This window comes from Thrips palmi, unplaced genomic scaffold, assembly GCF_012932325.1.
Source record: "Thrips palmi isolate BJ-2018 unplaced genomic scaffold, TpBJ-2018v1 HiC_scaffold_16, whole genome shotgun sequence".
NCBI lineage: Eukaryota > Metazoa > Arthropoda > Insecta > Thysanoptera > Thripidae > Thrips > Thrips palmi.
In genome coordinates, this window is record NW_023144625.1 from 2,663,577 (window position 1) to 2,691,095 (window position 27,519).

The following is a 27,519-nucleotide window of genomic DNA, read 5'->3' on the forward strand; positions in this document are numbered from 1 at the left end:
CCAAATAGTTATTTGTGTAAACGTAATATGTACGATTTTCTCCTCAACTTTGCATGATTTTGTTCATTTTATAGGGAATTTAGTCTATCAAACCTGTCTTTTTGTCTTGCAACGTCCTTTTAATTTCTACAGGATCTATCGACAATCTTATCTTTAAAACGATCAAAATCGTGCTCAGTGAGAGAAAATAGAACATTTTACGTTTGCTCAAAAAACTTTAATAGACACGAGAAAAGAGTCCACATGGCTCTGAGAGTGTGAAGCATTTTTTCATAATGCGAATCTATTCAATTAAACCTTCATTTTCTTCGTAGTTACTAAGCCAAAGCTTTGTAGACTTTTTTCGAATGTAGAACATTAGATGCAGACACGGCTGATAGGTCACATGCTCCTACACCGCTCCCTTACTTTTCATCTCCCCTCTGTTATGTTGTCAGGTTACCATCTTCCATTGGGACTTGCCTCAACCCCTGCAAGACCTGGGTGGCTTCACCAATGACATTATTGTGGATTTCTTCCAAGACTATGCTGATTTTGTTTTCCAAACGTTCGGAGATAGGGTACGTTGTGCATGAAAGCAAACCTTTCCCATGTGTAAAGAATAGTAAAGTTCAGCTCACGCCGGACAAGGGCAAAGGGAGAAATGCTTCAAGAACAGGCTGCCGGAGGCTCCTGATTAGGCCTAGCAGCCGACAAAGCTCCTGGCGGCCATGTTCTTGAAGCATTGTTCTTCCTTTCTTCTTCTTGTCTGGCGTTACCCCAACTACTCTTTACACTGTCATTGTGAGTGTAATCACGAACTCCTATAAAATACAATTTTGGTCGCACCATCAGTGCCATAAAGCGCATTTTAAGTGCAATAAACATTCAGCATTTACGTGTGTTCTCACACAAACGCACGATAAATGTGATGATTTGGGCCAACACCGGCTTTAGTGTAGGGAATTTATCGCATTTTAAACCTGATAATATTTCATTGCTACCGTCACAGATGAGATAATTTGTAGTGATCGAAAGGCATTTGCCTTTGTCACGCTGCTTATTGTGTCATACTTACAATAGAAATATCAGTGTCCCGATCGCTTTTTCAAAACCTACCATTATCTTATCGTCATCTTCTGCTGTTATTGGCGAAGTTCATATTGATTACTAACGATTGCAGTTGCATGCATAATGATAGTTTGTGCTCATTTACTCACTCTGCAAACTAAAGAGTGCACATGGTTGGCTCTTCGGGAGAGTCAACCTGGAGGTTGACGGTAATTATTGTCTAGTTCTGTCATGTCAAAAGAGATTACATGTCATGTCTACACCTCTTTAATGGGGCAGTGTGTCCCCCAATTAGAGCTTACTTGCCATGTAGACACTTGCTGCGTGCCTGTCAGTAAACGCTTGGCCAAGCATGCATTTGTAAGTGTGTACTAAGCAGGGATCCTTAACTTAACTTAACGTTTAACTAACACTGCTTTCATAACGTAACATAAGACAATGTTCGCTAAAGGTTAAGGGTACGGACTTATGAAAGTACTTGCAAAAGTATATTCACACAAATTCGAGACATAAAAAAATAACCTACCCTTTTGAAAAGATCACTGTTAAAAAAATCAGTTGTAATTTTCATAACATTGGTTGGCATTTTTTTTTCACAAACAATTGTTATGAAAATTAAAATCACAAATGATTGTAAATTGTTTTACAATCACGATATGAAAATTCATATCATGTTATGAAATTAATATTCGCGTTTGCGAGGTCATTTTAGGGCAGTTAAACAAAAGGACAACTAATTGTTCATGTGAACACCGATGCGGCCTTATGCCATTTATTGAACCGATTCTACTTTTGATCAGCGGGTTTCGAACCCGGGATCTTTGACTTGTGGTGCACGCTCTTTACCGCTGTGCTACCACGTCTCACGGGAGGCGGAGGGTCAGCTACCTGATGACTCTACCAGCGCCCCTTGGCCAGGCCTCTTGAGCCAGTTATGAAATTTACAATCGGATTCGGAAAATTACTATTGTGAGCTCAAAATCAACACTTAAGATTCGCAATTTTCAGAACATGGTTTGAAAATTACCAACAATTGTCAATTTTACGAAATTGTTCCGAATTTTCGCATCAAGTTATGAAAATTGCAATGTTTGTAAAATTCATATCCGTGTTCGGAAAATTGTCATCAAAATTGCTTTGAAAATTCATAACTTTTTTAACAGTGATGTTAGAAGTAAAGGGTACTAACTTTAACTCTTATCATAACGTTATGATGCCCTTATGAGGTATGTTAAGGATCCCTGCTTGAAAGCATGCATCTGTAAGTGTGTACTAAGTAGACAGTTAGGTTTGTACTGTACGCACAAAGCAACTGAGGTTCTTCTGTTCTACGGTGCAGGTGAAGTGGTGGCTTACGCTGAACGAGCCATGGACAACGTGCGTGGAGGGCTACGGCAACGGAGGAAAGGCTCCGGTCGTCCTGGCAGAAGGAAGAGGCGACTACCTCTGCGCGCACAACTCCCTCAAGGCGCACGCCAGAGCCTATCGGCTGTACGAAACCAAGTACAAACAGAGCCAACAAGGTGAGCCTGAGGAGGAGACAATGAGCGCACACCTAAAGAGAAGGCAGCAAGAAACCACTCCCTGTCCTTGCTTGGGGTGCACAGTGCATTAAAAGTGTGCTCTCAGTACACTCAGCACTCAAGCGGGCACATGGAGGAATAATTGTGTGCCTTCTGCCTGAGTAGGGCTACAGTGCGGCAAGCGGGCAAGGAAAATGTACCGGCGAGACTTCGTGCTATTTCCAGAGCATAATTGAACTGTCGCGCAAAAGAGATGAAAAGGGATTGACGATAGGTAATGATTGTTTAAATCTTCAAGCAGAAAAAAAGAAAAAAAATCTGTTGAATCAAGTTTGTTTGCAAAATGGGTGTTCAATAGTCATCGACACTCTTGAGAATATTACCACACTGAAAGAAGTGTGCACCGAGTACATACTTTTAAAATTAACGGCAACAGCACACTTCGACTTTGTGACCACCTTCAATTTAATTTTCATTTAAAATACATTTGAAAATTGATGCATGGCTTCAATAACTAGGTCCAACCCAGAAAAATATTTTACTGTTATGAGAAAAGTATGGCTGGAAATTCATGCGGGTGGCCAATGAGTTCGAAAGGGCTGACGGAATTCGTAGGAAGACTCATGAGGTTTAGCGCTGATTAAGTGCGGCACAGAATGCAACCTGATTAATGCTTTTGCCCATTCTCTCAGGAAAGGTTGGATTCGCAGCGAACTCCGACTACTTTTGGCCCAAAGACCCCAACAACGCAGACGACGTCGCGGCCGCGCAGCGCTGGATGCAGTTCAACGTGAGTTGCATCTATTGTCGAGTCTACAAGCATTAACTCCACGCATAAAGGCGCTCCACACTGTGAAAATTTGACTCGTCACTTGATGACACTTTCAAGGCTAATTTTCCTGACGAGAGTGTCATCAAAAGAATTGATGAGATTGTTGTCACGCCCATGCAATAAATAAGTATAGGAGCTTTTGATGGAAATGTCATAAATTTGTGATGAGGCCGTCATTAGTTGAAAGTGATGAAAATATCATCCACGATTTTGTCATAAAGTGACAACAAATTTTCACAGTCCAGGAGCGCAGCAGTGTTCTCATTTCCGTACCAACCAATTTATTGAGTCGTTCCCTTTCTTTCCGTTGCTTACAGTGGGGCTGGTTCACGCACCCTGTTTTCAGCAAGGAAGGGAACTATCCGCAGGACATGATCGACTACATCGACGCTGCAAGTACAAAGCAAGGGCTTGCGAGATCTAGGTTGCCCAAGTTTACCGCAGAAGAAATTGAAATGATTAAAGGTATGCACGCGAGTAAAAATAAAAGAGCAGCAAGAGAAAGAAATTAATTGGGAATTAACAGGGGCACTTCCGGAAAAAAGGTGCTTAAGGTGCACACTAAATGTCACGGGACTTATTTGAGTGCTCAACTGACAGAACAACGTATCTTCATAGGGAATCCCACGGTAGATACATACGCTGTTACGTGCGAATATCACACATTAGTCCTACGAATGATGCAATTTTACACACTACTCTGCAAACTGAAGTGTGTACTCAGTATGCGTCTACAGATGCATACTTCGACGCCCCCTAATAGAATAATCCTAACTGTCAGTGCTGATCCAAGACAATCCTAACTGCTCAGAGGTTCCAGAGGACGCTATAACTGCTCATTAGCTCTCTTCAGTCCAAAGCACCAAATCATGATATCACTGAAATACAGTTTCCACGTTTATATGCAAGGTTTATACTTTTTAACAAGTCCGTTGCCAAGAAATTTGAAGCAGCATGTTGGTGTCACAGAATTTATTAAGAAATAGCTTTTTAAGTCGTACAATCTGCGCTGACAGTTAGGGTTGTCTTGGATCAGCATTGACAGTTAGGATTAATCTTTTAGGAGGCGTCAACTTGCAAGGACACACCGCTACAGATGCATACTTAGCTGAGGACACATCTACAGATGCATTCTTGGATGAGTTAGGTATGCATCTGCAGATGTGTACTCAGCTGAGCGTCAAGGGCGGGTCCAGAGACGGGTTCGGGGGGGAGGGGGGAAGTAGCTAAAGTTGCCTACCTACAGGGGTAATGTGCGACTTGTTGCCTACCTTTCAGGCGGCTTCGCCACCTTCAGGAGGGGTGACGCCCCCATCCCCCCCCCCACCCCCGGGATCCGCGCCTGCTGAGCGTATGCATCTGCAGACGTGTACTCAGCTAAGTATGCATCTGTAGACGTGTACTTGCAAGTAGGCATCTGTAGACGCATACTGAGTACACACTTCGGTTTGTAGAGTAAATGTTTATGTAGAATTTAGTACGTGCCACTTCACGATTTTGTGCATGCGGGGAATAGGCGTAATATTATGCGTAAAAATGCATAAATTGCGAATTTCTGCACAATTTTATGCAATTCGTCACGCAGGTTTAAAATCGTGCATCACGACGTACAAAATTCTACATAAACATTTAGTGTGTTAGCACATCCGACAATAGTTCAACTTTGTGGACGCCAGGCGGAACAAATTGCCTAATGAAAGTACAATTTGCACCAGTCGTCGGAGGAAATGTGTCACCCACCAGGAGCGCACTAAATTGTATCCAGGTCGGATGTGCTTAAAATTGCATCATTCATGGGGCGAAAACAGTCCCTTGACATTTAGTGTGTACATGAAGAAAGATCCATCCGAAAGGAGAAGTTCAAATAGCCTTTGTTAATTCTGAAGATTCATTTTTTCTTTGGCTCGTGCTCTTCTGCAGGTAGTGCTGACTTCTGCGGAGTGAACTCGTACACATCGACAGTGGTGGCGCAGCTGCAGCCCTCCGATCCCCAGCCTGAAGTGGGCACGCGGGCCAGTGACGCGGCAATCGTCACATCGCGTGACCCCAGCTGGGAAGCAACCATTGCACCGTGGCACTATGTACGTTTTCATCAAAAGTAGGACACCAACTTAAATGTGATTTTTTTTAGAAATGTTGTAATTTGCCCCTCTTACAAAGGAAAAGGCGTGAGCATAATAACAAGGTAGATTTTCATCGTGAAGTGTTAAGGTTTTCTTTGTCCCTGAAAAGGATAATCCAAACCTAGATTCCTATCATGGAAAGTTTGCTTCATCTAATGTCAGCACCGAATTCACTGTAAATTTCATCTCAAATTTCATCAGGGAACATTAAAAGTGAAGTTCGACCCTTATGGGCCTACCCTGCCATCGTTAATTAAGGGTCAGGTTTTTCGTTGATTTCCACAAAGGATTTGTCTTCAGTTAGTTTTCCAACCATTATGTATTTAGTTTCACGAAACCATTGTGTGCAGGTGGTACCCACGGGTTTGAGGAAGCTACTGAACTGGATCAGGACCGAGTACGACAACCCTAACGTCATTATCACAGAGAACGGGTACCCGGACAGCGGACAGCTGAAGGACGTTAACCGCGTCAGATATTACAGAGTGAGTCGATTTCAGAGGGAGGCTGCTGAATGCTCACGGCAATAAAGGTTCCTGGTTTTCTTCCCCTCGCCTCGAACTCTCTGGAAATCGCCGTTTTTCCTATAGGCTACGTGAGAAAACCAGAAACCAATTTTGCCGTGCAAGAAATGCGGTTAAAATCACTGATAAGGTCGCAACTCTTAACTCTTAACTCCAATATCGCAACATTTGAGAAGAAAAAAATCCAAATCAAATCAGCGGGGTGCAATTCCTTGAAATAACGTTGAAACGAATGCTGGCTTTCTATGATTCGTCGTCATAACCGATGTGCTTGTAAGCTTGCGAAGAATCTGACTTCTTCGCAAGGCAAAGAACGCAACCGTATAGAAATCAGTGGTTAGCAACTTGCAAACAAATGCTTAGCAATTTGCGAACAACCTGTTTGTATTGGGAACACATTGGTCGCAGAATTGCGAACTGCCAGTTTGTCTTACCATCAAGTTAATTTCTCATTCTTCGCAACAATTGAGAGTTGTTCGGTAGTCTTACAGCCCCCAATCAGTCCATATGGGATGGATGTCCTAGAGCACCAGCACGCCGGAATCAGACCTTCTCATCTTCAAAAGTCGTCAAGGACTTCGCTTAACTCCCCTTTCTGCGTTTCAGTTATACATTCTCGAGCTACTGAAGGCCATGACGGAAGACAAATGCAACGTGTTCGGATACACTGCCTGGAGCCTCATGGATAACTACGAGTGGTTCTACGGCTATGCGTAAGTGGCAAATGGAACGTCCTGGCGTTTTCCCTGAATTCGGCTTCGAGTTGTTTTGGTTGGATCAGGAACACCGCGAACAAATCCCTGAACGTCACTTAAAAATAAGGTTAAACGTGCGATATGGGTGCACTCGCCTCTCATCCTTCAATTGACATTTAAATAATGTTCAATAAAACTGCTTTGCACGTTAATATAGCGTTAGCTGTTCATCTGTGAAGACGAAATGTAGCATTTCGAGCACAATTAGAAAAGTTAATCTTCTCATAAATGTGCACAAGCGTCCATGCGTTATAGAAGAAAAACTCAGTCGGAGTCTGAGAGTGTAGGGGCCGAGCCACGACCACGATCCATCTGAGGGCAGATTTGGACGACACACTCTCAGCCTCTTACTGACTTATTGTCGGTTATCAGGTACTATTGCCTACAACAATCATATGTAGTAATTTCTTCTTAGATACGAACAATTAACAGCGTAGATTATTTAGGAAATAGTTTTTGTCAATTAGTACTTACAAATATGTAAATAAGAGCCACCAAAGTGAAACGTACGTATTATTGTTGCACAAGTTACTAGAGGTGCTACTGACACAATGTTAACACCATACCATTTGCCTGAAAGTCAATAACGAGTCTTTCTTTTTTTTCATCGCAGCCATAAGTTCGGCATCTACCACGTCGATTTCGAAGACCCAAATCGGCCGCGCACACAAAAGATGTCTGCCAAATTCTACCAGCGCTTGATTGCGACGCGGAAGGTCCCGAGGGACGGCGACATCGTCTTTCCCGACGACCCAACCAGCACCGCGCGCCCTGCGACCACCGCGCGCCCGAACACGTCTGCAACTCGAGCTGCGACTAGCACCGCGCGCTCGGCTACTGATGCACTTCCCAATTCGTCTGCCTCCATCGGCGGCGTGATGACATTGGTGTTAGTTGCAACTCTTCTCTCTCTGCTAGGGTGCTAGCTTCCTTTTGCAGACGCCCTTTGAGCGAAAAATTCAAACCGAAAGGTTGCTCCAAATGAGATGTAGGTTAACAAGTCATGCATCTCGATGCATGTTTGCACCCTCGGGTTCCTATTCAAAAGATCTAATCTTCTCGTGTCCGGATTAAAGATTCATACTGATCCTCTCCGTAGAAAGAACCTTATCCTAAACGTTAGCTTATTTCGTCTAGTTTAACCATTGGGACCGGATAAGAAAGAGAGTAAGCGGAAAACATTTCTGCAAGCACTAAGGTTTGTGTGAATAACCTCACGATTCCTTTTAGTAGCTGTCCCGAATGAAACTTGCGTTTCAGACAATGTAATATGAGTAAGGTCAGAATGGGAACTTTCATCTGGAAATTGTTTGAGAGAAATGATGCAGCTCAAATTAATATTTAGTAGTTACGTAATCTGAAAATAAACATGAAAATAATGGTTAAAATCTTGCACAAAGGTACCGCAACGGGTCTTCTTAAGGTTCCCCAAGTAGCGCACCTGACGGACACACCCACGCTTCGAGAAAGAGGAACTTCTACTGAGACCCCATTAACAGCTGAGGAAGTGCATTGGGAATTACAATTTGCAGCCGCAACCTGAAATTGAGACCTGGCTATGTCTGAATGTTAATACTTTCGTTCGCAGACCAGGGCGAGCGCCAAACTTGTTCAACTGTAGAGTATGAAATGTAGAGAAAACAATTCATAAATAAATATAAGACAGTTCTTTTTTTTTAAACCTTTTAATTAATTTGATACAAAAGGATACAATGAACAGTAGAAATAGGATAATCACACGTTCAAGTGTGACCACAGCATACTTAATCTATCGACACAAAAATCAATGTGGCACAGGTTTCAAATGACAGCAGTTACTTCTTTTCATGAATGTAGGACGTAAAATATCGAAACGCTATCATTGATTGGATCTTGCAGCGAGCAAGTGAGACAAAATTAACACTCAGAGTACGTTCATACTCACGTGGTCCCCGATAGTCCTCCCCTTCAACTCCAAGCCTTCCTGAACCCACAACGCTGAAAGCCGGACAGAAAACTGATTCTGGACCACAACCGTCTTAAACGCAGAGTGAGAACCAGGCGTCAACACCTATTGCCGAAGCAGTCTTTCCATCAGTCGGCAACCTTTGGCACGTCAAAAGTGACGCCTTGAAATTCAAGGAGCCTTAGTTTTGTTTCGGCGCCTCCTCCCTGCCGCTCAGCATGCCGTACACCTCGGCCAGGCTCTTGTTCTTGGTCTCGGGCACGAAGAGGCGGGTGAAGGCGACGGCCAGGGCGTTCCACGCGGCGAACACGGCGAAGGGGGCGAACATGCCGGCCGCCTCGCCGAGCGCCAGGAAGGACTTGGACACGGCGAAGGCCGTCACGGAGAACAGCATCATGGACAGCGGCGCCATGAGCGGCTTGGCGCGCTGCGGCAGCAGTTCGGCCAGCAGCAGGCCGGGCACGGGGTTGGCGCCCAGGCTGCACGACACGACGAACAGCAGCAGGCTGGCCAGGGGGATCCACTGCAGCGGCCCCTGCCGGTCGGGCGAGGCGCCCAGGTAGGCGCTCAGCACCGCCATGCCGATGCAGTTGCCCAGGCAGGACACGGACAGCAGCGTGCGGCGGCCCCAGCGGTCCACCAGTGCCGTGCACGCCAGGCACGCCGACGCCTGGGGACACGAACAGTACAGTGCTATAACACGGAACTCAGTTTATGGTCGATTATGTTCCTACGTACACGCTAAACGTCATGGGACTTTTTTTGACTTTTTGGACTTTTTGTGATAAACTTTGAGATGAAAGATCAAATAAATTAAAAATGCATGTAGAAAGGTGTTTCGCTTCCTCTCGTATCCGTCTCAAATGACCACACTTGGTGATTGTTTGACGGGTCCTATTCAAAAGATCTTATCAGGGCATTCCCCCCTGAATATTCTTAACTACAACGCAGGCAAATTTCACACAGTTTGATCATTGATGCAGTTAAAAATCAAAATAATTTGTGATAAACTTTGAGATGAAAGATCAAATAAATTAAAAATGCATGTAGAAAGGTGTTTCGCTTCCTCTCGTATCCGTCTCAAATGACCACACTTGGTGAAATTCACTTGCGTTTCAAATTAAGATTCTCTTGGGGGGAACACCCGGATAAGGTCTTTTGAATAGGACCCCTCGTATTGCCAAAAAATCGTTAGTAATAATTGTAAACATTTTCAAAAGTGTAATGTAATTTAAATTTTTACGCTAGAATTGGGTATTATTCAAGACTTTCATTGTCACACTCTCATTCCAGGAACGTGACATCACGTTGAAACAAACGTGACAAAATGTCACTTTCATTTGAGCATTGTGTCACATTCGATTGGGTGTGAATTGGCCAAAAATCAGCTTGTTCACATTCAAACGAACGTGACATTTTTTCACGTTCGTTTCAACGTGATGTCACGTTCCTCGACTGAGAGTGCAGTCCCACCGACCGAACCTGCGCAACGTAGAGCACGATGGCCGACTGGGCGTCGCCGAGGGGCGAGCCGCTGATGATGAAGATCTTCTGTGCGTAGGCCATGAGCACGGACTCGCCGAAGAGGGGTGCCGTGGCCTGCACCACCACGCCCACCGAGGCGGCGCGCCGAGACGCCGGGCTACACAGCGCGGCCAACAGCGAGCCGGCCGACCGCTGCCGCTCCACCGTGCGCTCGATCTCGTGGGCCTCGTCCCTCAGCGCGTCCGACTCCACGCTGCAGCCGCGGAGGCGGGCCAGGGCGGCCAGCATCTCGTCCTGCACACGCGGTTTGGGTCAAGGAGAGACGGATTTACACACTAAATGCGAGGGGTGAATGACTAGTGTACTCATGTGTACAAATTTGCCCGTACTCAGTGTACTCACAAGTTTAAAAAGGGGAAAATGTACTAGTTTTTCGACCGATTTAACGTTGAGTGCCGTTAAAAACGCTAAATAAAGCCTCACAACGTTCAAAATTGTGAAATTTATGAGTGAAGCAAGGTGTACTCACCCGTACTCATGTACTCATGTGTACACCAGAACGCTGAGTGATTCACCCCTCGACTAAATGTCATGGGACTTTTTTTGTCCCACGAATGATGCAATTTTAAGCACATCCGGTGGTGATGCAATTTTGTGTCCGCCAGGCGGGACAAATTGTCTAGTGAAAGTACAAGTTGCAGCAGGCGCCGGTCAAAATGTGTCACCAGACGGGAACAAAATTGTATCAGCGTCGGATGTGCTTAAAATTGCATAAATCGTGGGACAAAAAAAGTCCCATGACATTTAGTGTGTATACTCACGAAGTTCCAAGGTCCGTGGTCTCTCACAATTTCACTAGTAGCCAACGAATGTGACGTCATACACTGAGAATCCAAACGCTATGAATATGGCGTTAATTGGTGCAATGCTTTTGTATTGCACATGAAGTGCAGTGCCTTCCCATTCCCATGCATAGGGCATTTTAAGGATGCATTGCACGTATGGTGCGGTATATCTCAGCTGCATTGCACCATACGTGCAATACGCGTAGCGTTTGGAATCTCAGCGTATTCGTTGCAGTGTGAATTTTGTCACGTTCGTTTGAATATGATGTCACATTCGTTTGAACGTGACTCGGCCGTCTAAGTAGGCTGTCACATTCGTTTAAACGTGGATCAACATTCAAACGAATGTGACATTATATTCACACGGAACGAGACAAAATTCACATTCGAACGAACACTGCAAACCTAACTGTCTACTTAGTACACACTTACAAATGCATGCTCTGAAGTACACACTCACAAACGCATGCTTGGCCAAGTACACTCTTACAAATGCATGCTTGCAAGTACACACTTACAAATGCATGATTGCAAGTACACGCTTACAAACGTATACGTGACGCATGGAGTTTTACTGCGTCAAGCATGCGTTTGTAAGTGTGTACTTGCAAGCATGCATTTGTAAGTGTGTACTTAGTAGACAGTTAGGTTTATAGTGAATATGGCGTTACATTCGTTAACTACCAGTCTTTGCGCATATGTGCTTTTCGTACAAATTTCTACACAAGTTTCGCACGAACCTGTGTGATTCTGCGTACAAATTTACACGAAAACATTCGCAAGATTTTGTACCAATTCGCGAACGAATTCGTACCAAAAGTTCTGCACAAAAAACTGAGACGTCTCGTTCAAAATCTGTTCAAAAACATTAGTGTGAAGCGCGACCAATATTCTAGACGCGTCCGGTTGGAGTCCTTTTCATCGGCTCAGAGGCTCGAAATACGTCTAGAATTTTAGCCGCATCCGCCGGTCTCCTAACCCACTGCCCAAGGCCCGGTCTGCAGACTTGAATCTTTACGGATACCGAGTTGGCAGGTTACGGATAGTTTTGTGCAGCTAGCTACATTACGGATCGAATTTCATTTGTGATACGGATGTTTTTGTCCGCAATACAAGGTTTTCATGTCCGTATACACACTAAACGTCATGAGCCTTTTTTTGTCCCATGAATGATGCAATTTTAAGCACATCCGGTGGTGATGCAATTTTGTGTCCGCCGGGCGGGACAAATTGTCCAGTGAAAGTACAATTTGCAGCAGGCGTCGTACAAAATGTGTCGCCAGGCGGGAACAAAATTGTATCAGCGTGGGATGTGCTTGAAATTGCATAAATCGTGGGACAAAAAAGTCCCATGACATTTTGTGCGTAATACAAGGTTTTCGTGTCCGTTATTTACAAATAATTTTCTTGTAACTGACAGACATCAAAACCTTTGAATTATGAGCAAAAACATACGCACACTGAAAATCGAAACGCAATGAATATAGCGTCAATTGGTGCCATGCTTTTCCATTTGCACACGAAGTGCAACGCCTTCCTCTCGGCCTTCCCATTTTCATGCATTAGCATAGGGCATTTTCGCGAAGCATTGCACGTAAGGTGCAATATGGCTGTGGTATTGCACTTATGGTGCGGTATCTCAGTGCATTGCACTATAGGTACGTGCTATACCCAAAGCGTTTGGAATCTTTCACGCGGGCTCACGCCTGATTACTAGGCAACCTATCTGCCAGTCGTGTTGGTTAGCTGGCATTTAACACGGGGCGACGCGGCCCATGTTCTCTGCGCACGCGCGTCACATAGCACGGCGGCTAGCGCGCTGAGCGCTGCAGCGGTGCGTGGCGCATCGCAGAGGCATTGACCAGTGTGACCTGGGCAGTGCGTCTGTGACAAATCTCAATGTAATACAAACGAAATTCCATCCCTAATATGGCTGCACAAAACTAGCCGTAACCTACAAACACGGTATCCGTAAGGACTTTAGTGTGACCCGCCACTGGCCAGGAACGTGCTTACCGGGCGGTCACGCATGGCGAGGTAGTACGGGGACTCGACGGTAAACAGCAGCAGCAAGACGAGGGCCGCGGCGGCGGGCAGCGCGCCCAGCCAGGCCTGCGTCCGGTATGACACGTAGGGTCCGACGCAGAACTGCAGCAGCGTGCCCGCCATGGCGAACAGCGACGTCAGCAGCGACAGAAGGCCGCGGCTCGAGCGCACCGACACCTCAACAAGAGCACACGTCACTGAGAAGGCAGTCCAGTTAAAAGTACCCGACATATCTTGAAAAATGGACAATGCAAGTCTTGACATAGTATTGTTGCGTAACCCGTTAACCTGCAAGGAATCTCAGCTTGAATAACTCTGCGCGATCCAACATAAAACACTTAGTTTAAGAAGGGTTCACTGAACACATTCAATTTGTGTGTGCATGAAAAAGGGGGAGGGGGGCACAAAAGCTGTCTACCTACAAGGGAAAAGTGCTGCTTTCTGGCTGCCTCTGAGGTAAAGGGCCTAACCTACTTATTTCCAATAAATTTTGATAGTGCGACTAAATTTGAAATCAGTGAGATTGTCCGTGGAAACCGCCGCATTTTCAGAAGTTGCCCCCATGAGTACCTCGGCGAGGTACACGTTGCCGTAGACGAAGTGCACGGCCATGCCGGCCCCGCTCAGCAGCCGCGCCACGTACAAGAAGGCCGGGGCCGTGGCCGCGAAGGTGAGGGCGGCCCAGCCCAGGAGCAGCAGGGGGCACAGCAGCAGCGTGGCTCGCCGGCCCAGCACGCTGAAGCACAGTCCGGACAGCAACGAGCCCAGCTGCAACAGGGAGACTCAAGTCGTGCAACGGATGCATTCTCTCTCATTCCCGGAGCGTGACATCGCGTTGAAACAAGAAAGACATCACATAGAAACACGTGACATCCACTACAAATCCAGAGGTGAGACTTCTCGCGACACCAGAGGCAAGACATAAAAGTCTCGCCAAGTTTTGGTCAGACCTGAAAGTCTCGCCAAAATTTGGTCAGACAAAAAAGTCTCGCCACAAAACGCACTGAGAATGAAAGAGTCACCACCATCGCCCTTTCATTGGGTAACGCACGCACCGTTGCCCAAATTTGGGTGACGAGCCCGCGGTGACCAAATTTTGGGCAGTCATAAAATCGTCGCCCAAATTTGGGTAACACCGTCGGCGACGCCGTAAGGTCCCCGATGACGCTCTACGGGGCCACCACGATGACCCAATTTGGCGTTGAGGCCTCCGGTCATCGTGGTGGCCCCGGAAGGACGCCATCGGGAACCTCACGGCGTCGCCGACGGCGTTACCCAAATTTGGGCGACCAAACGCCTGTTACCCAATTTCTGGTGATGAATTTTTCGTCACCAAAATTTGGGCAACGAAGTTGCATCACCCACTTAAAGGGTGATGGTGGTGACCAATTCATTCTCAGTGCGGTCAGACACAAAAGTCTTACCCCAAAATGGCGAGACTTTTGTGTCTGACCACGGCCTTTAGGCCGTAACTGTCCGGCGCAATACGGCCTTCAGGTGGCGGTCAGACACAAAAGTCTCGCCATTTTGGGGTAAGACTTTTGTGTCTGACCGTTTTGTGGCGGGACTTTTTTGGGGCCACTCTCAGACCTTCACTGATTATTTTTTCTATATTGTAGAAAATTTACTCTACGGCTTACTGATTTTAGAGCGTTACTATGATATAGTAAATATTTTCAATAACATATCGAATAAATTTTACATGAGATACAGATAAATTAGCGGTAACAAATTTGGTAATTATAGACAATCTTTTACTTACTTACAGAAAATTTACAATGTCAGTAGAAATATGATGACAAATTTGTTTATAATCAAAGAATTTATTTTCTGCAAATGTAGAAGATAAAGTTTGTGCTCATAAACAATTTGTCGATGACTACTTTGTGATCTTCAGTAAATATTTTCAGTGAAATTTTTCTCCGTTCAAACAAAGCTGAGTGGAAGGTAATGCGCTTAGTCAAAATGATCCTACAAAACATTCTTAGCTGCGACAAGTCAAGAAAGGACTCAATGTAAGCGGCTTTTAAGAGATGGTTGAATTGTGACTTTTAGCGGAAACATCCAAAAAGTTATTCTGACTCTTTAAAATCTTTTCTGTTAATTCTTGTACATATTATCTGTATGTAGAGAACATTTTGCCTACATTTATAGATCATTTTTACTAGAATGGAACAGTAATTTTTTTCTGCTTGATCATAACTGTAGTTGCAGAAAATATTATCAACAGACCACTTTTCTGTAAGGTTGCTGATTATTTTTTCTGTACTTACAATCAAAAGGACTATAATTGCAGAAAAAATAATTAAACTGTAGGATTACTGAAAAAAATGTCCGTGGAGTGTCGGAGAGTGGTCTAGGACAACTCGTCCCGACCGACTCGTACCTGGCACAATACGTCCCGGGGTTATCCCGTTCCAACCCAAGTGGTCCCCGTCCTAAATCGTCCCAATAATTATATATTATGAGTGATTGTTATTAATTGAAATTGGCCGTATTTTTCGATGGGTCCTATGAATAGCTGCTTCGCGTCGTACCAACAAAAACATATGTTTGCTAGGGTGCGCCAAAAATAAATCTGCTTTTAGGAATCTTCCTGATTCTTAACTTGAAACCCACTATGCGGCCACTGAGTTGAAGCTTTTATTTTCAGTATTACAGTTTCGCATTCCTACAAGTTTCTCAAACAAATATCTTATCGAATCATCCACTTTCGGCACCTTAATGTGCCAGAAAGGCTGAAAGAGCGCCTCTAGCCCGAAAGCTGATATTGTTGGGCCCTGGAGCACTTCTGTCTTTGTGCGTGTTCAGTCCTGGCGCAAAAGCTATGCAACTCCGTAGTGATTTAAGCTTCACCACGCTGTGCTGCATGTACTAGTTACTAGTAACCGGCCTGGACGGCTCCTGGCTGGACCGGACTAGGACCAATAATGGTTCGGGACGAGTTGGCCGCCCCGTCGGGACGAGTTCGAAAAATGCCCCGGGTCGAGATAGGCCCGGGACGAGTGGGACGCGGGACGAGTTGTCCTGCTCCCCTTTTTTGTCTGACCAAATTTTGGCGAGACTTTCAGGTCTGACCAAAACTTGGCGAGACTTTTATGTCTCGCCATATTTTGGCGCGAAGTCTTTCCATCCAATTTGCAGTGTCACGTTGAAACGAGAGAGAGAGAGAGAGAGAGAGAGAGAGAGAGAGAGAGAGAGAGAGAGAAATGCGTGCGTCTGCGCATGCAATAGATACCGTGAGACGGAGACAACTCGTGCCCACGCTGACAAATGTGGGACAGTTTTCCCACGCTTACACACTCAAGACTCGTTCCGCTCACACTATATCCGCAATACGGGCAGTTTTGTGCAAACGTAATAACGGATGGATTGTGTTTATAGAGGGCATGATTTCAACCGTATTTCAGCGAAATTGTCCGCAAGGTTCGGATGATAATGTTTGTAATACAGATAAAATCATCTGTATAACAAGCAAAATCCATCCATTATTACTTTGCACAAAAATGTCCTCAATACTGATGCATGTATACGCAAGAAGATTAGCGTGCAAACGTAAGACCGTTTTCCAACGCTTACAAACGTGCGACAGTTGTGTAGTGTTCATACACAACAGCGCACTACAAGATCAAATGTGTGCTTAGTACACAGCTGTGGGAGCGTACTTGCAAGCACACATCTATAGGTGTATGCTTGCCAAGTACACATCTATAGGTGTATGCTTGGACAAGCACACATCTATAGATGTATGCTTGGACAAGCACACATCTATAGATGTATGCTTGGCCAAGCACACAGCTGTAGGAGTATGCCTTTAAATGGGTGGGATTAAAGTGTGCTTGGCCAAGCATACACCTATAGATGTGTACTTGCCAAGCATACACCTGTAGCTGTGTGCTTGCCAAGCACACACCTATAGATGTGTGCTTGTCCAAGCATACAGCTATAGATGTGTGCTTGCAAGTACGCTCCCATAGCTGTGTACTAAGCACACATTTGATCTTGTAGTGCGTATCTACCGTGGGATTCCCTATGAAGATGCGTTTTTCTGTCAGGAGGTGACTCAGTTTTTCCCACGTTGTCGACTGCATGCCTGTCCCACACTTGGGTTTGCAGTGTGGTTGGAAGCATGAAGCGTGGACCACACGGAATCGTCTGCGTTCCACGCCCAGGAGCGTGAGCTTGGTCCAAAATGGGCTAGCAGTGTGCTGAGTATTCGTGGGGCAATCTGGTCCCACGGCTCCTGCGGACGCGTGCGGGCGCCACTCACCAAGATGCCGACGTCGTTCAGGGAGACGACCCAGGAGGCCTGGTCGTCGGTGAGCTGGAAGGGGCCCGTGCGGTCCTGGAGCTTGACGACGGCCGACGACGCCCAGCCCACCGCCACGCCGCACGACGCCGCCACCATCATGGAGCCCGCCGTGGACCGGGCCTGCGCCATCCAGACCGCCTTGCCCGCGGCCATCGCTGCACTGGACGTCCTCTTCGTTGGTCCTGGCAGTCTGCAATCACTGAGAATGAAAAAGTCATGATTAATACCCAATTTTGGGTGAGGTATACTTTATCACCCAAATTTGGGCGAGGATTGTTTCCTCGCCCAAATCTGGCTACCTAGATGGATCCGTAGTATTATGACCCAAATTTGGGTGAGGAAACCTTCCTCACCCAAATTGGGCGAGGAAACCTTCCTCACCCAAATTTGGGTGCTAAAGAATTCCTCGCCCAAAATTTTAGTCATGATCATGACTCTTTCATTCTCAGTGATGGTGCGCACACTCGATGTCATCCAATTTGCGACACGTTTACTTCAAATTTTTGAGATAAAACCGAGTTTTGGAATCACATTTGTTGAAAAACAGAGTCAGCACGATGTCCATCCCCGCGACACGGCGATAAGACCGTCGGAGGCAAAACATACTGCAAAGCCGGTAGTAAGTTAGCTTGCCACAAGTTTGGCAAACTTAGGACGAAAATCTTCAAAAGTTTGCCAAATTTTGGCAAGCTGGGCCAAATTTTGACAAGCTGGGGGGGGGGGGTGTTTCCGGGCCAAGCTTGCCAACTTTTGGCATTCAAAACGGCTTGCCAACTTTGTGGCCAGCAAACTTCCCACCGGCTTAGCAGTGCACGCAGTGAGGGCTTCCCGTCTGCCACACCGGAATGTCGGCGTCGCATTTCAGCTGCAGGCCGTCCGACCTTCTTCGGATCCCTCCGCTGCTCTGGTTTCCATCGTGACTGCCTCGCTGACTCAGCTGCATAACCCACCCTGTCGCGAACCAGGAGGGGCCATGATAACGACCACCGACGGGGAACAACTTCCCACATCAATAATGGACGAAATTTCAACGCATTTCACAATCAAGTCTCAAAACAGCTTGTACTCTACAAACTCAAGTGTGTACATAGTACACTTCAACCTGAAGTGTACATGCATGTACACTTCAACCTGGAGTGTACTTGGCATGTACACTCCAGGTTGGCGTGTACTTGCCAAGTACACGCCAGGTGGCGCATACCTTCAGGTACACTGTTGCTTGCTCCTGCAGGCATGAGCCACCTGGCATGTACTTGGCAAGTACACGCCAACCTGGAGTGTACATGCCAAGTACACTCCAGGTTGAAGGGTAAATGCATGTACACTCCAGGTTGAAGTGTACATGCATGTACACTCCAGGTTAAAGCGTACATGCATGTACACTTCAGGTTGAAGTGTACTGTACACACTTGAGTTTGTAGAGTACCCTGCTAAGTCAGTGGTATGCCACTTATAAGTTTGCTTGCCACAAAATTGGCAAACCGTTTTGAATGCCAAAAATTGGCAACCTTGGGAGTATATTCATGCCAAGCTTTCCAATATTTGACAAGCTCGTGACGATTTCAGGTCAAAGCTTGCCAACTCTTGGCATTCAAGACGGGTTGTCAAATTTGTGGCAAGTACTTTTGCTGCTAACTTTGCAGTGTAAGTAGACATGAGTGTCACATCTATTACGCCAAAAATCCTGCACATTCCAACACATCGTCACAACCACTACAGCTACGCTTTAGTTTTACCAGTGTAGGAGCCCGACCATTTGGCAATCGGTGCCACGGATTTGTTTCGCTCCTGCCGGGCCTCCGTTGCAATGAGTTGAAGTCGCAAGACAAATACAGGCATTTTCGATCATGAACCCGTCACAAACCCTTCATCACGGAGTGCGCTACTCATTGCTTCAACATCAATAGCTGTGACGGCTTGCCGAAGGCAAGCAGAAAACGCCGCAGGCCAAGGTAGGTGTAAACGCCAGGCCTGGATTGACGCGAAGCCTCTACCGACAAGACACGGTCTGGCGTACACCTATCTTGTAATTCAGTGTTTAAATTCCAGGCGAGACAATGGTCTAAACTGACGCAGCATGTCGGGAAGCCTATGAAGCCGCGTGCTTTATTGCAATAATGAGACGGAAATCGCTGAGCAAGCTGGCGACGGCGGCAGTACGAGGCGCTCACCTGAGAGAAACGTAGCCGTGCGGCTCGAGGGGCGAGAAGTCAATCCTTGAGGAAGGTTGAGCCGATAAAAACTTCGCGTCCGCGCGATACCATGCTGTCGTCAAGAACTGAGATACTGCAGAACGCACCCGCGCGGATCTCAATTCCAATCACTACTGGTGCGGGCACGGACGGGCTCACTCGGCTCACTGGCTTCGGCTTGCAGTGCGAAGGGACTCCACGGCACGGTACCCCCACTCACAACGTCTGTACTGGGTCGGGCGAGGGGCATGGGGAGGGGATGGGGGTGCAGCTCTCGTCTTGCTGATGTCTGCGTCGGCCGAACTGCAGCAGACTGTTTCCGAGACACAATCCGACGCCTCCTAATAGAATAATCCTAATGCTGTCAGTGCTGATCCAAGACAATCCTAACTGCTCAGAGGTTTCAGAGGAAGCTAAAAGTACTCATTAGCTCTCTTCAGACCAAAGCAGCGAATCATGATGTCACTGAAATACAGCTTCCACGTTAATGCAAGGTTTATACTTTTTAACAAGTCCATTGCCATGAAATTTGCATGATGGCTTCACAGAATTTTATTGGCTGAGCGATAGCGAAGCCTGTTATTCGGGTGGGTTTGGAAAGTTTTTTTAAGTGTGCATGTGTGTGTGTGCGCGCCCGTTACTCCAGTGGGGTAGGTTTACAAAGGTACGTTTACGCCAGACCGCGTCTTGTAACAGGCTTCGCGATGTCTGTTCCTCCAATCCGCGCCTGGCGTACCTACCTTCGCCTGCGGCGCTAGCCTGCCTTCGGCAGGCAATGCTTGTCCACCGTCAGTTACTTCTAATTTAACTGTAAAAAACTCCGTACTTTTGTACGGAAATGGTACAGAAAAATATAGTACGGAGGTACGGAGAAAAGTACGGAACGTTCCGTACTTGCTCCACATGAACCCATATAAATGGGTACGGAAAAAAGTACGGAACGTTCCGTAGTTGTTAAGGGGGGACCCTGGTGAAAAAATCGCCAAAATTCCAAAAAATAGTATTTTCAAAGTTAATAGATAAAAATGTGTATAGAAGGTTTCAGATTTAACAGGTTGAACACCTTTAAGCTAATTGGGTAGTTTCTTTATCATTTGGAAGGAAATAACATTGAGATCAGTTGTCGTTGGCTTCTAAGCTCAACTTCTCAGCTTTGCTCAGTCGACAAAAAATTTTGTCGTAGAAAGACTTCCTGCGTTCCTGGTTGACACCTACATGAGCCGTCTTGCATGGACTCTATTCATTGATGACTTGTCGACAAATTTTAGCGACGGAATCTTGATATCACCCCTACTTTTTTTTAAACACACCTAAAAGTGTGAAAAAAGGGAAAAAAATCAATTTTTTTTTAATGTTAAAATTTGAAAACTCAGATCTCAGGACAGAAGTTGAATTTGAAAATTCCGTCACTAAAATATCTTCAATACATCTTTAGGATAACCCAAAAAAATTTTCAAGACTTTCCGTCCCAATGAAAGACGCATGAAGATTTTTCCCCAACGCTCCAAAAAACACTAAAAAGCCACTTTTCTCAGAGACCGTTCAACATTTTGGATTGAATTTTGTTTTGGGAACTCACCATAATGAACCTCATAATTAAGCAAAGTTGCAACTTCCTGGGATTATTTTGAAGCCTACTTGAAAGTTTCACCAGGGTCCCCCCTTAAGTACGGACGGTCCTGGCAAATTATTGACCAGACATGTTCCGTACTTTTTTTCTGGCAGTGTTATTGCATGCTGGGGGTCTTCGCCCCCCAGACCTCCCTTCAATCTAGATAGAGTTGCTTTATCTACAAATTACACGATCTTGACCCTTGTAACTTTTTAATTTGTCGTGGATGAGGGGCTCAGGCCCCCCTTCTATCAAGACAGAAGAGATCTACCTGCAGAAAACTTGATTTTTCGCCGTTTTTAGGTGTTTTTCGGCTATAAAAACTGAACAAGTTCAGCTAGGATAGTAAAATTTCGCGTGTGCCGAGCCAAGAACACACCAAATGAGCTTGAAAAATCTCAGCCAGATCGGCCGAGCCGTTCAGGAGGAGTAGTCACGCACGCACGCAGACAGACAAAACTTTTCAACCCCACTGGAGTAACGGGCTTTCGCTATTGCTCCGCCAAGAAGTATTAAGGGGGGACCCTGGTGAAACTTTCAAGTAGGCTTTAAAATAATCCCAGATAGTTGAAACTTTGCTTAGTTATTAGGATCATTATGGTGAGTTCCCTAAACAAAATTCAATCCAAAATGTTGAAAGGTCTCTGAGAAAAGTGGCTTTTTAGTGTTTTTTAGAGCGTTGGGGAAAAATCTTCCTGTGTCTTTCATTGGAACGGAAAGTCTTGAAAATTTTTTGGGGTTATCCTAAAGATGTACAGAAGAGATTTTAGTGACGGAATTTTCAATTTCAACTGCTGTCCTATGATATGAATTTTCAAATTTTAACATTTAAAAAAAGTGAATTTTTTGCCTCTTTTTCAAACCTTTAGGTGTTTCTAAAAAGAAGTAGGGCTGATATCGAGATTCCAATACTTAAATTTGTCGACAAGTCATCAATGAATAGAGTCCATGCAAGACGACTCATGTAGGTGTCAACCAGGAATGCAGGAAGTCTTTCTACGACAAAATTTTTTGTCGACTGAGCAAAGCTGTGAAGTTGAGCGTATAAGGGAAGGTGGGGTACCATGTGACACTTTTAGGCGGATGCCCGCCAACACGAAACTAACAATTGTACGGATCCATACTGCTCGTGCCGACAAAGAGGGGTCCCTTAGCTTCAAAGTCCCGTTGAGCTTTTCATTTTACCTCGATTGGTTGCGAAGGTATCCCAGTTTGATTGGGTGCATGTAAAATGTCACATGGTGTACCACTGAGTTCACCATGTGACAGCCCCTGGGCACTATGTGACACCTCACACTAATGTGTAAAAATTGCTGTTTTTCAATGGAAATATTCGTAGATGTATTTCTAAAATGGTTAGGAAAGCAAGGAAACACATCTATGTTAATCAAAATACAATTTATTTTAAAAAATCAACTTATTTTTGTCGCACGCATCGTCGCCCAAATTTGGGTGACGAGCCAGCGGTGACCAAATTTTGGGCAGTCATAAAATCGTCACCCCAATTTGGGTAACGCCGTCGACGACGCCGTGACGTCCCCGATGACGTTCTTCCGGGGCCACCACGATGACCCAATGTGGCGTTGAGGCCTCCGGTCATCGTGCTGGCCCCGGAAGGACGTCATCGGGGACCTCACGGCGTCGTCGACGGCGTTACCCAAATTTGGGCGACCGAACGCCTGTTACCAAATTTCGGGTGATGATTTTTTCGTCACCTAAAATTGGGCAACGAAGTTGCATCACCCATTTAATGGATGATGGTGACCCATTCATTCTCAGTGTACCGTCTGCAGGTCGGCCCGGCCCGCGCCCGGCCATGGGTGTCGTCTGCCGAGGCCAACTCCTTTGTAGTTCCAAACCTGGCCACCAGGCGGCGCTAGGCTTTGCCTTCGAGCCCCCAGAGACGCCCAGCCACCCCTAACCAGTGGTGTTTTCCGGGCCATACGGGGCCATACACCGTATGGCCTATTAACGAAATGAGGGGGACCGTATGGCCTATAAAATTTTCCAGGCCATACGGTCGCATACGCACGCCTCGAAAATCCCCAAATACTGAGGCTCCACTCGACTAAATGAACTTAATATGTACCCCGACTCGCACTAGACTGCTTGTCAGTAATCTAGGCTGCCTTCTATTCATTAATATAAATGGGCCTGAATTATGCCATTTAGACATACAGCCATATGCCAAATTGTGGTAAGTGGAACACAACTCCGCAAATGCCACACAGACTAAAAAAGACATGTTAAGAAGGACGGACCTGACTTCTCTCTGTTTTATTCCACACATGGCGCCTGGAAAGTAGGCAACCCTTGACACCGTATGGCCTATAATTTTTTTAGGAAAACACCACTGCCCCTAACCTCTCTCAAACACATTCACACAAGGGTTAGTGTAATATCCCACGCCTACGACACACAAAAGCAGGACTTATTGGGGAAAACAGGAAAATCGCGGATTAGAGGTGTCACATCGTGCCCCACATCGAGTGTCACATCGTGACCGAAGGGGTGGCTTTCGAGGAATTGACAACTGCGCCCTTATCCCTTGCGATAGAGAAGCGAGCCCAAGCCTATTTTACGCTTAAAACATCAAAGGAGAACATCCTGCAAGGCATAGGCCGTTTAAGTGTGTTTAAAAGGTGAAAAGCGGACGCGGCGTGAAATACAAAAAAAAATTCCAATAACCTGTTTTGGGGGGGTAAAAATTTCTCGTGTCTCTACTTTCCGCCCTGTTCGACGCACAGTCACGGCCTGTTCGACGTCGATGCCCCTTCTTGATACCTTCCTTTGAGTCTTCTTACCGCAGTTGGATAGCGAGCCGTTTGGGAGAAAAAGCCAATGTCACATGGTGGCCGTGTCACATGGTACCCCACCTTCCCTTAAGCCAACGACAACTGATCTCAATGTTAATTCTTTCTAAATGATAAAGGAACTTCCCACATAGTTTAGAGGTGTTCAACCTGTTGAATCTGAAACTTTCTATGCACGAACTTTTGACAGTTTTGGCCATTTTTTCACCAGGGTCCCCCCTTATGAGTATTGACGATAATTACGCAGTCATGTAAAGAAATAGTTAAATGCATGCTACATGATGAGCTAAACCAACTATGTAAGATAAAGTTGAAATTTGTAATTCTAACAAATGCAATAAGTAATAAGAGTAATGGCGATAATTAAGCAGTCAAGTAAAGAATTAGTTAAGAAATGCATGCTACATGAGCTAAACCAACTAGGTCAGACAAAGTTTAAATTTGTAATTCTAACAAATACAATAAGTATAAAGAGTATTGACACTTGACTAAAAACATAGATAATTAAGCAGTCAAGTTAAGAAATAGTTAAGAAATGCATGCTACATGAGCTAAACCAACTAGGTCAGACAAAGTTTAAATTCGTAATTCTAACAAATACAATAAGTATAAAGAGTATAAATTTACAAATAATTAAAAAATACAACTGTTACAACCGTTACTGATACAGGAACTCTTCCCACGTTTCAAAATACCGGCGACACATGAGACACTTCATAAAAGGGGAGTCCTTCTCCACTATGCGGAGTATGCAAGGCTCACAGAAGACATGTCGGCAACAAATTGAGCAGATGAAATTGTAGCTCTGTGCAGCCTCCGGCTGAGACGGACCCGCCCTGCTTCCACTGGGTTCTGATTTCTTAGAAGGGGGCGCAACCTTTCTTGGGCGGCCCGGTCCTCTTTTGACTGGAATAAGAAAATGAGTAAGACAAAATTTGTTGCATGCTGGGGATCTCTGCCCCCCCCCAAGAGTTCTGCGACTACTGCAGGAGAAACTGACATATAATACGTACTTGATAATTGTGATTACTGCCTCTACCAATAGTTAGTTTTAATGAGCATGTTTTTTTTTGTTTTCAAGCAAATTTACTTTTTGTATTTTGACTGTCATATTGCAAGAAAAGGATCCTTAAGATTAGATGCCTCCTAATAGAATAACCCTAACTGTCAGTGCTGATCCAAGACAATCATGTCAGCGCAGATTGTACGACGTAAAAAGCTTTGTCTTTCAAGGTAGGTAAACGCCAGACCGCGTCTTGTCGTAACAGGCTTCGCGATGCTGCGCTAGTTTCGACAATCCACGCCTGGCGTATACACCTACCTTCGCCTGCGGCGCTTGCCTGCCCTCGGCAGCTGCTTTGAGAGACAGACCAGAAATAGGCGTGATCCCCTCAATAATTAGCATTTGGTCATCAAAATTTACACTAATGGGACTTAACTTTGGGTCGGGGGTCGGGTTCTATTTTCGTCATCAGCAGCCTTAAGGGGGACCCTGGTGAAAAAAACGACCAAAATTGCCAAAAATAGTATTTTCAAGGTTCATAGATAAAAATGTGCATAGAAGGTTTCAGATTCAACAGGTTGAACACCTTTAAACTATGTGGGTAGTTCCTTCATCATTTGGAAAGAAATAACATTGAGATCAGTTGTTGTTGGCTTATACGCTCAACTTCACAGCTTTGCTCAGTCGACAAAAAATTTTGTCGTAGAAAGACTTCCTGCGTTCCTGGTTGACACCTACATGAGTCGTCCTGCATGGACTCTATTCATTGATGAATTATCGACAAATTTTAGTGACGGAATCTTGATATCAGCCCTACATTTTTTAACACACACCTAAAAGTTTAAAAAAAAAGGCAAAAAATTCACTTTTTTTAAATGTTATAATTTGAAAATTGATATCTTAGGACAGAAGTTGAAATTGAAAATTCCGTCACTAGAATCTCTTCTATACATCTTAAGGATAACTCAACAAAAATTTCAAGACTTTCCGTTTCAATGATAGACACAGGAAGATTTTTCCCCAACGCTCTAAAAAACACTAAAAAGCCACTTTTCTCAGAGACCGTTCAACATTTTGGATTGAATTTTGTTTTATGAACTCACCATAATGAACCTAACAATCAAGCAAAGTTTCAACTTTCTGTGATTATTTTAAAGCCTACTTTAAAGTTTCACCAGGGTCCCCCCCTTAAAAACATAGGAAACGACATGAAACTTGACAAAGAGATGAAAGTGCTTTAAAAGTTGTCTTTTTTCTGCCGTTTTTTAAGTGTTCTTTGGCTAATATGACCGAATGGATTGAAATAGAAAGCTGAGTTTTGGTGTGTGGCGAGCCAAGAACATAAGGGAAGGTGGGGTACCATGTGACGGTTTTTGTTAAGTGCCCGTCAACCCAATACTACCAATCATATTACATCCATAAGTAGTCATGTGAATAAAATGATTCTTCACCTTAAAATTTCTGTTGAGATTTCTAATTTATCTGTTTTGGTTGCTGAGTTATCCCGAGTTGAATGGGCCAAGTTAAAGTGTCACTTCGTACCCCAAGTAGTACACTATGTGACAGCCTTAGTGCACCATGTGACAGTGGCCTTTTGTCAGTGTTTAAATCCTATTCAGTGTATCTATACTCAAAGAATGAATGAAGAAGTCTTCCAGCTTTTTATTTCCGTTGAGTTTATCAATTTATCATCTTTGGTTCCCGAGCAATGAAGGTTTTAGTTATTAGTGTACAAATGTCATGGGCTGAACACATTTAACTGAGTGAATCGTGGAATCCCATAGCGAATGACAGTAGTGTCACATGGTGCCCAGATCAACAGTTTTAGGGGAAACAGCAATAACGCTGAAAGTTTATGCCGTAGAGAATCGTGCCAAAGCTTATTTTGCGCTTAAAACATCAAAGAAGAACATCTTGCAGAGCATATGTCCTTAAAATGTATTTTAAAGGTAACAAGCTAGGGCCCGCCCTTCCGAGTTGGCGCAGCGAAGCGGAGCTGGCAACTCGGTTCGACAGGGGGCCGGCCCAGCTTGGCCTGCCGGCGGCCTTTCCTCGGACCTTCGGCCCTCACATCAGACCCAACTTGGCCGGTCGAAGGCCCGGGCCTTCGGCCCGCTCGCATCACACACCCCGTGAGCGGGTAAAGCAAAGTTATCGATGTACCATCGTGACTTAGGCCCGCCCTTTTATTCACAATATGCAAAAGTCCTTACACTTTTTACTCCAACTGTCCTTAGAATATGCCCGTTTCATTTGTCTCTTAGCCCTCATTCCGAAAATACCCATATTTGCCATATGGCACACACCTCCGTTAGTTCTCCACACCTCCGAAAGACCTCTCACAGACCTACCGTTTCCGACGTCCCGAAGTGCTCCCGAAAGAGACGTCCTGAAATGTAGCACGGCAGTACTTCTTTCGGATGCCTTTTTTGTTTCATAAGGTACTCCTTCCGTACTAC

At 45.2% G+C, this 27,519-nt stretch overlaps 2 protein-coding genes across 18 annotated transcripts; one reads left to right on the top strand and one right to left on the bottom strand.

Moving 5' to 3' along the window:
• Positions 1 to 437: 437 nt before the first annotated feature.
• Positions 438 to 8,488, top strand: LOC117642010 (myrosinase 1-like; the record flags this gene model as incomplete). The annotated part of the gene is given in 8 exon segments (XM_034379757.1): positions 438 to 560; positions 2,390 to 2,573; positions 3,266 to 3,363; positions 3,723 to 3,870; positions 5,326 to 5,486; positions 5,879 to 6,013; positions 6,659 to 6,765; positions 7,421 to 8,488. Coding segments are annotated over 8 exon segments (1,269 nt in total), but the record flags the coding sequence as incomplete, so codon positions are not given.
• Positions 8,480 to 27,519, bottom strand: LOC117642011 (facilitated trehalose transporter Tret1-like). 17 transcript variants are annotated; one of them, XM_034379761.1, is made up of 7 exons: positions 19,305 to 19,450; positions 19,177 to 19,228; positions 17,399 to 17,639; positions 13,699 to 13,896; positions 13,099 to 13,305; positions 10,235 to 10,531; positions 8,480 to 9,422 (listed from the first exon to the last, which is right to left on the bottom strand). In XM_034379761.1, the coding sequence occupies exons 1-7, from the start codon at positions 19,309 to 19,311 to the stop codon at positions 8,934 to 8,936; spliced, it is 1,491 nt and encodes a 496-aa protein (XP_034235652.1). In that variant the 5' UTR covers positions 19,312 to 19,450; the 3' UTR covers positions 8,480 to 8,933. The 17 variants fall into 17 exon arrangements, with proteins under 17 accessions (XP_034235652.1, XP_034235662.1, XP_034235665.1 ...); XM_034379771.1 differs by lacking the exons at positions 19,177 to 19,228; positions 19,305 to 19,450 and adding an exon at positions 27,412 to 27,519; XM_034379774.1 differs by lacking the exons at positions 19,177 to 19,228; positions 19,305 to 19,450 and adding an exon at positions 20,373 to 20,393.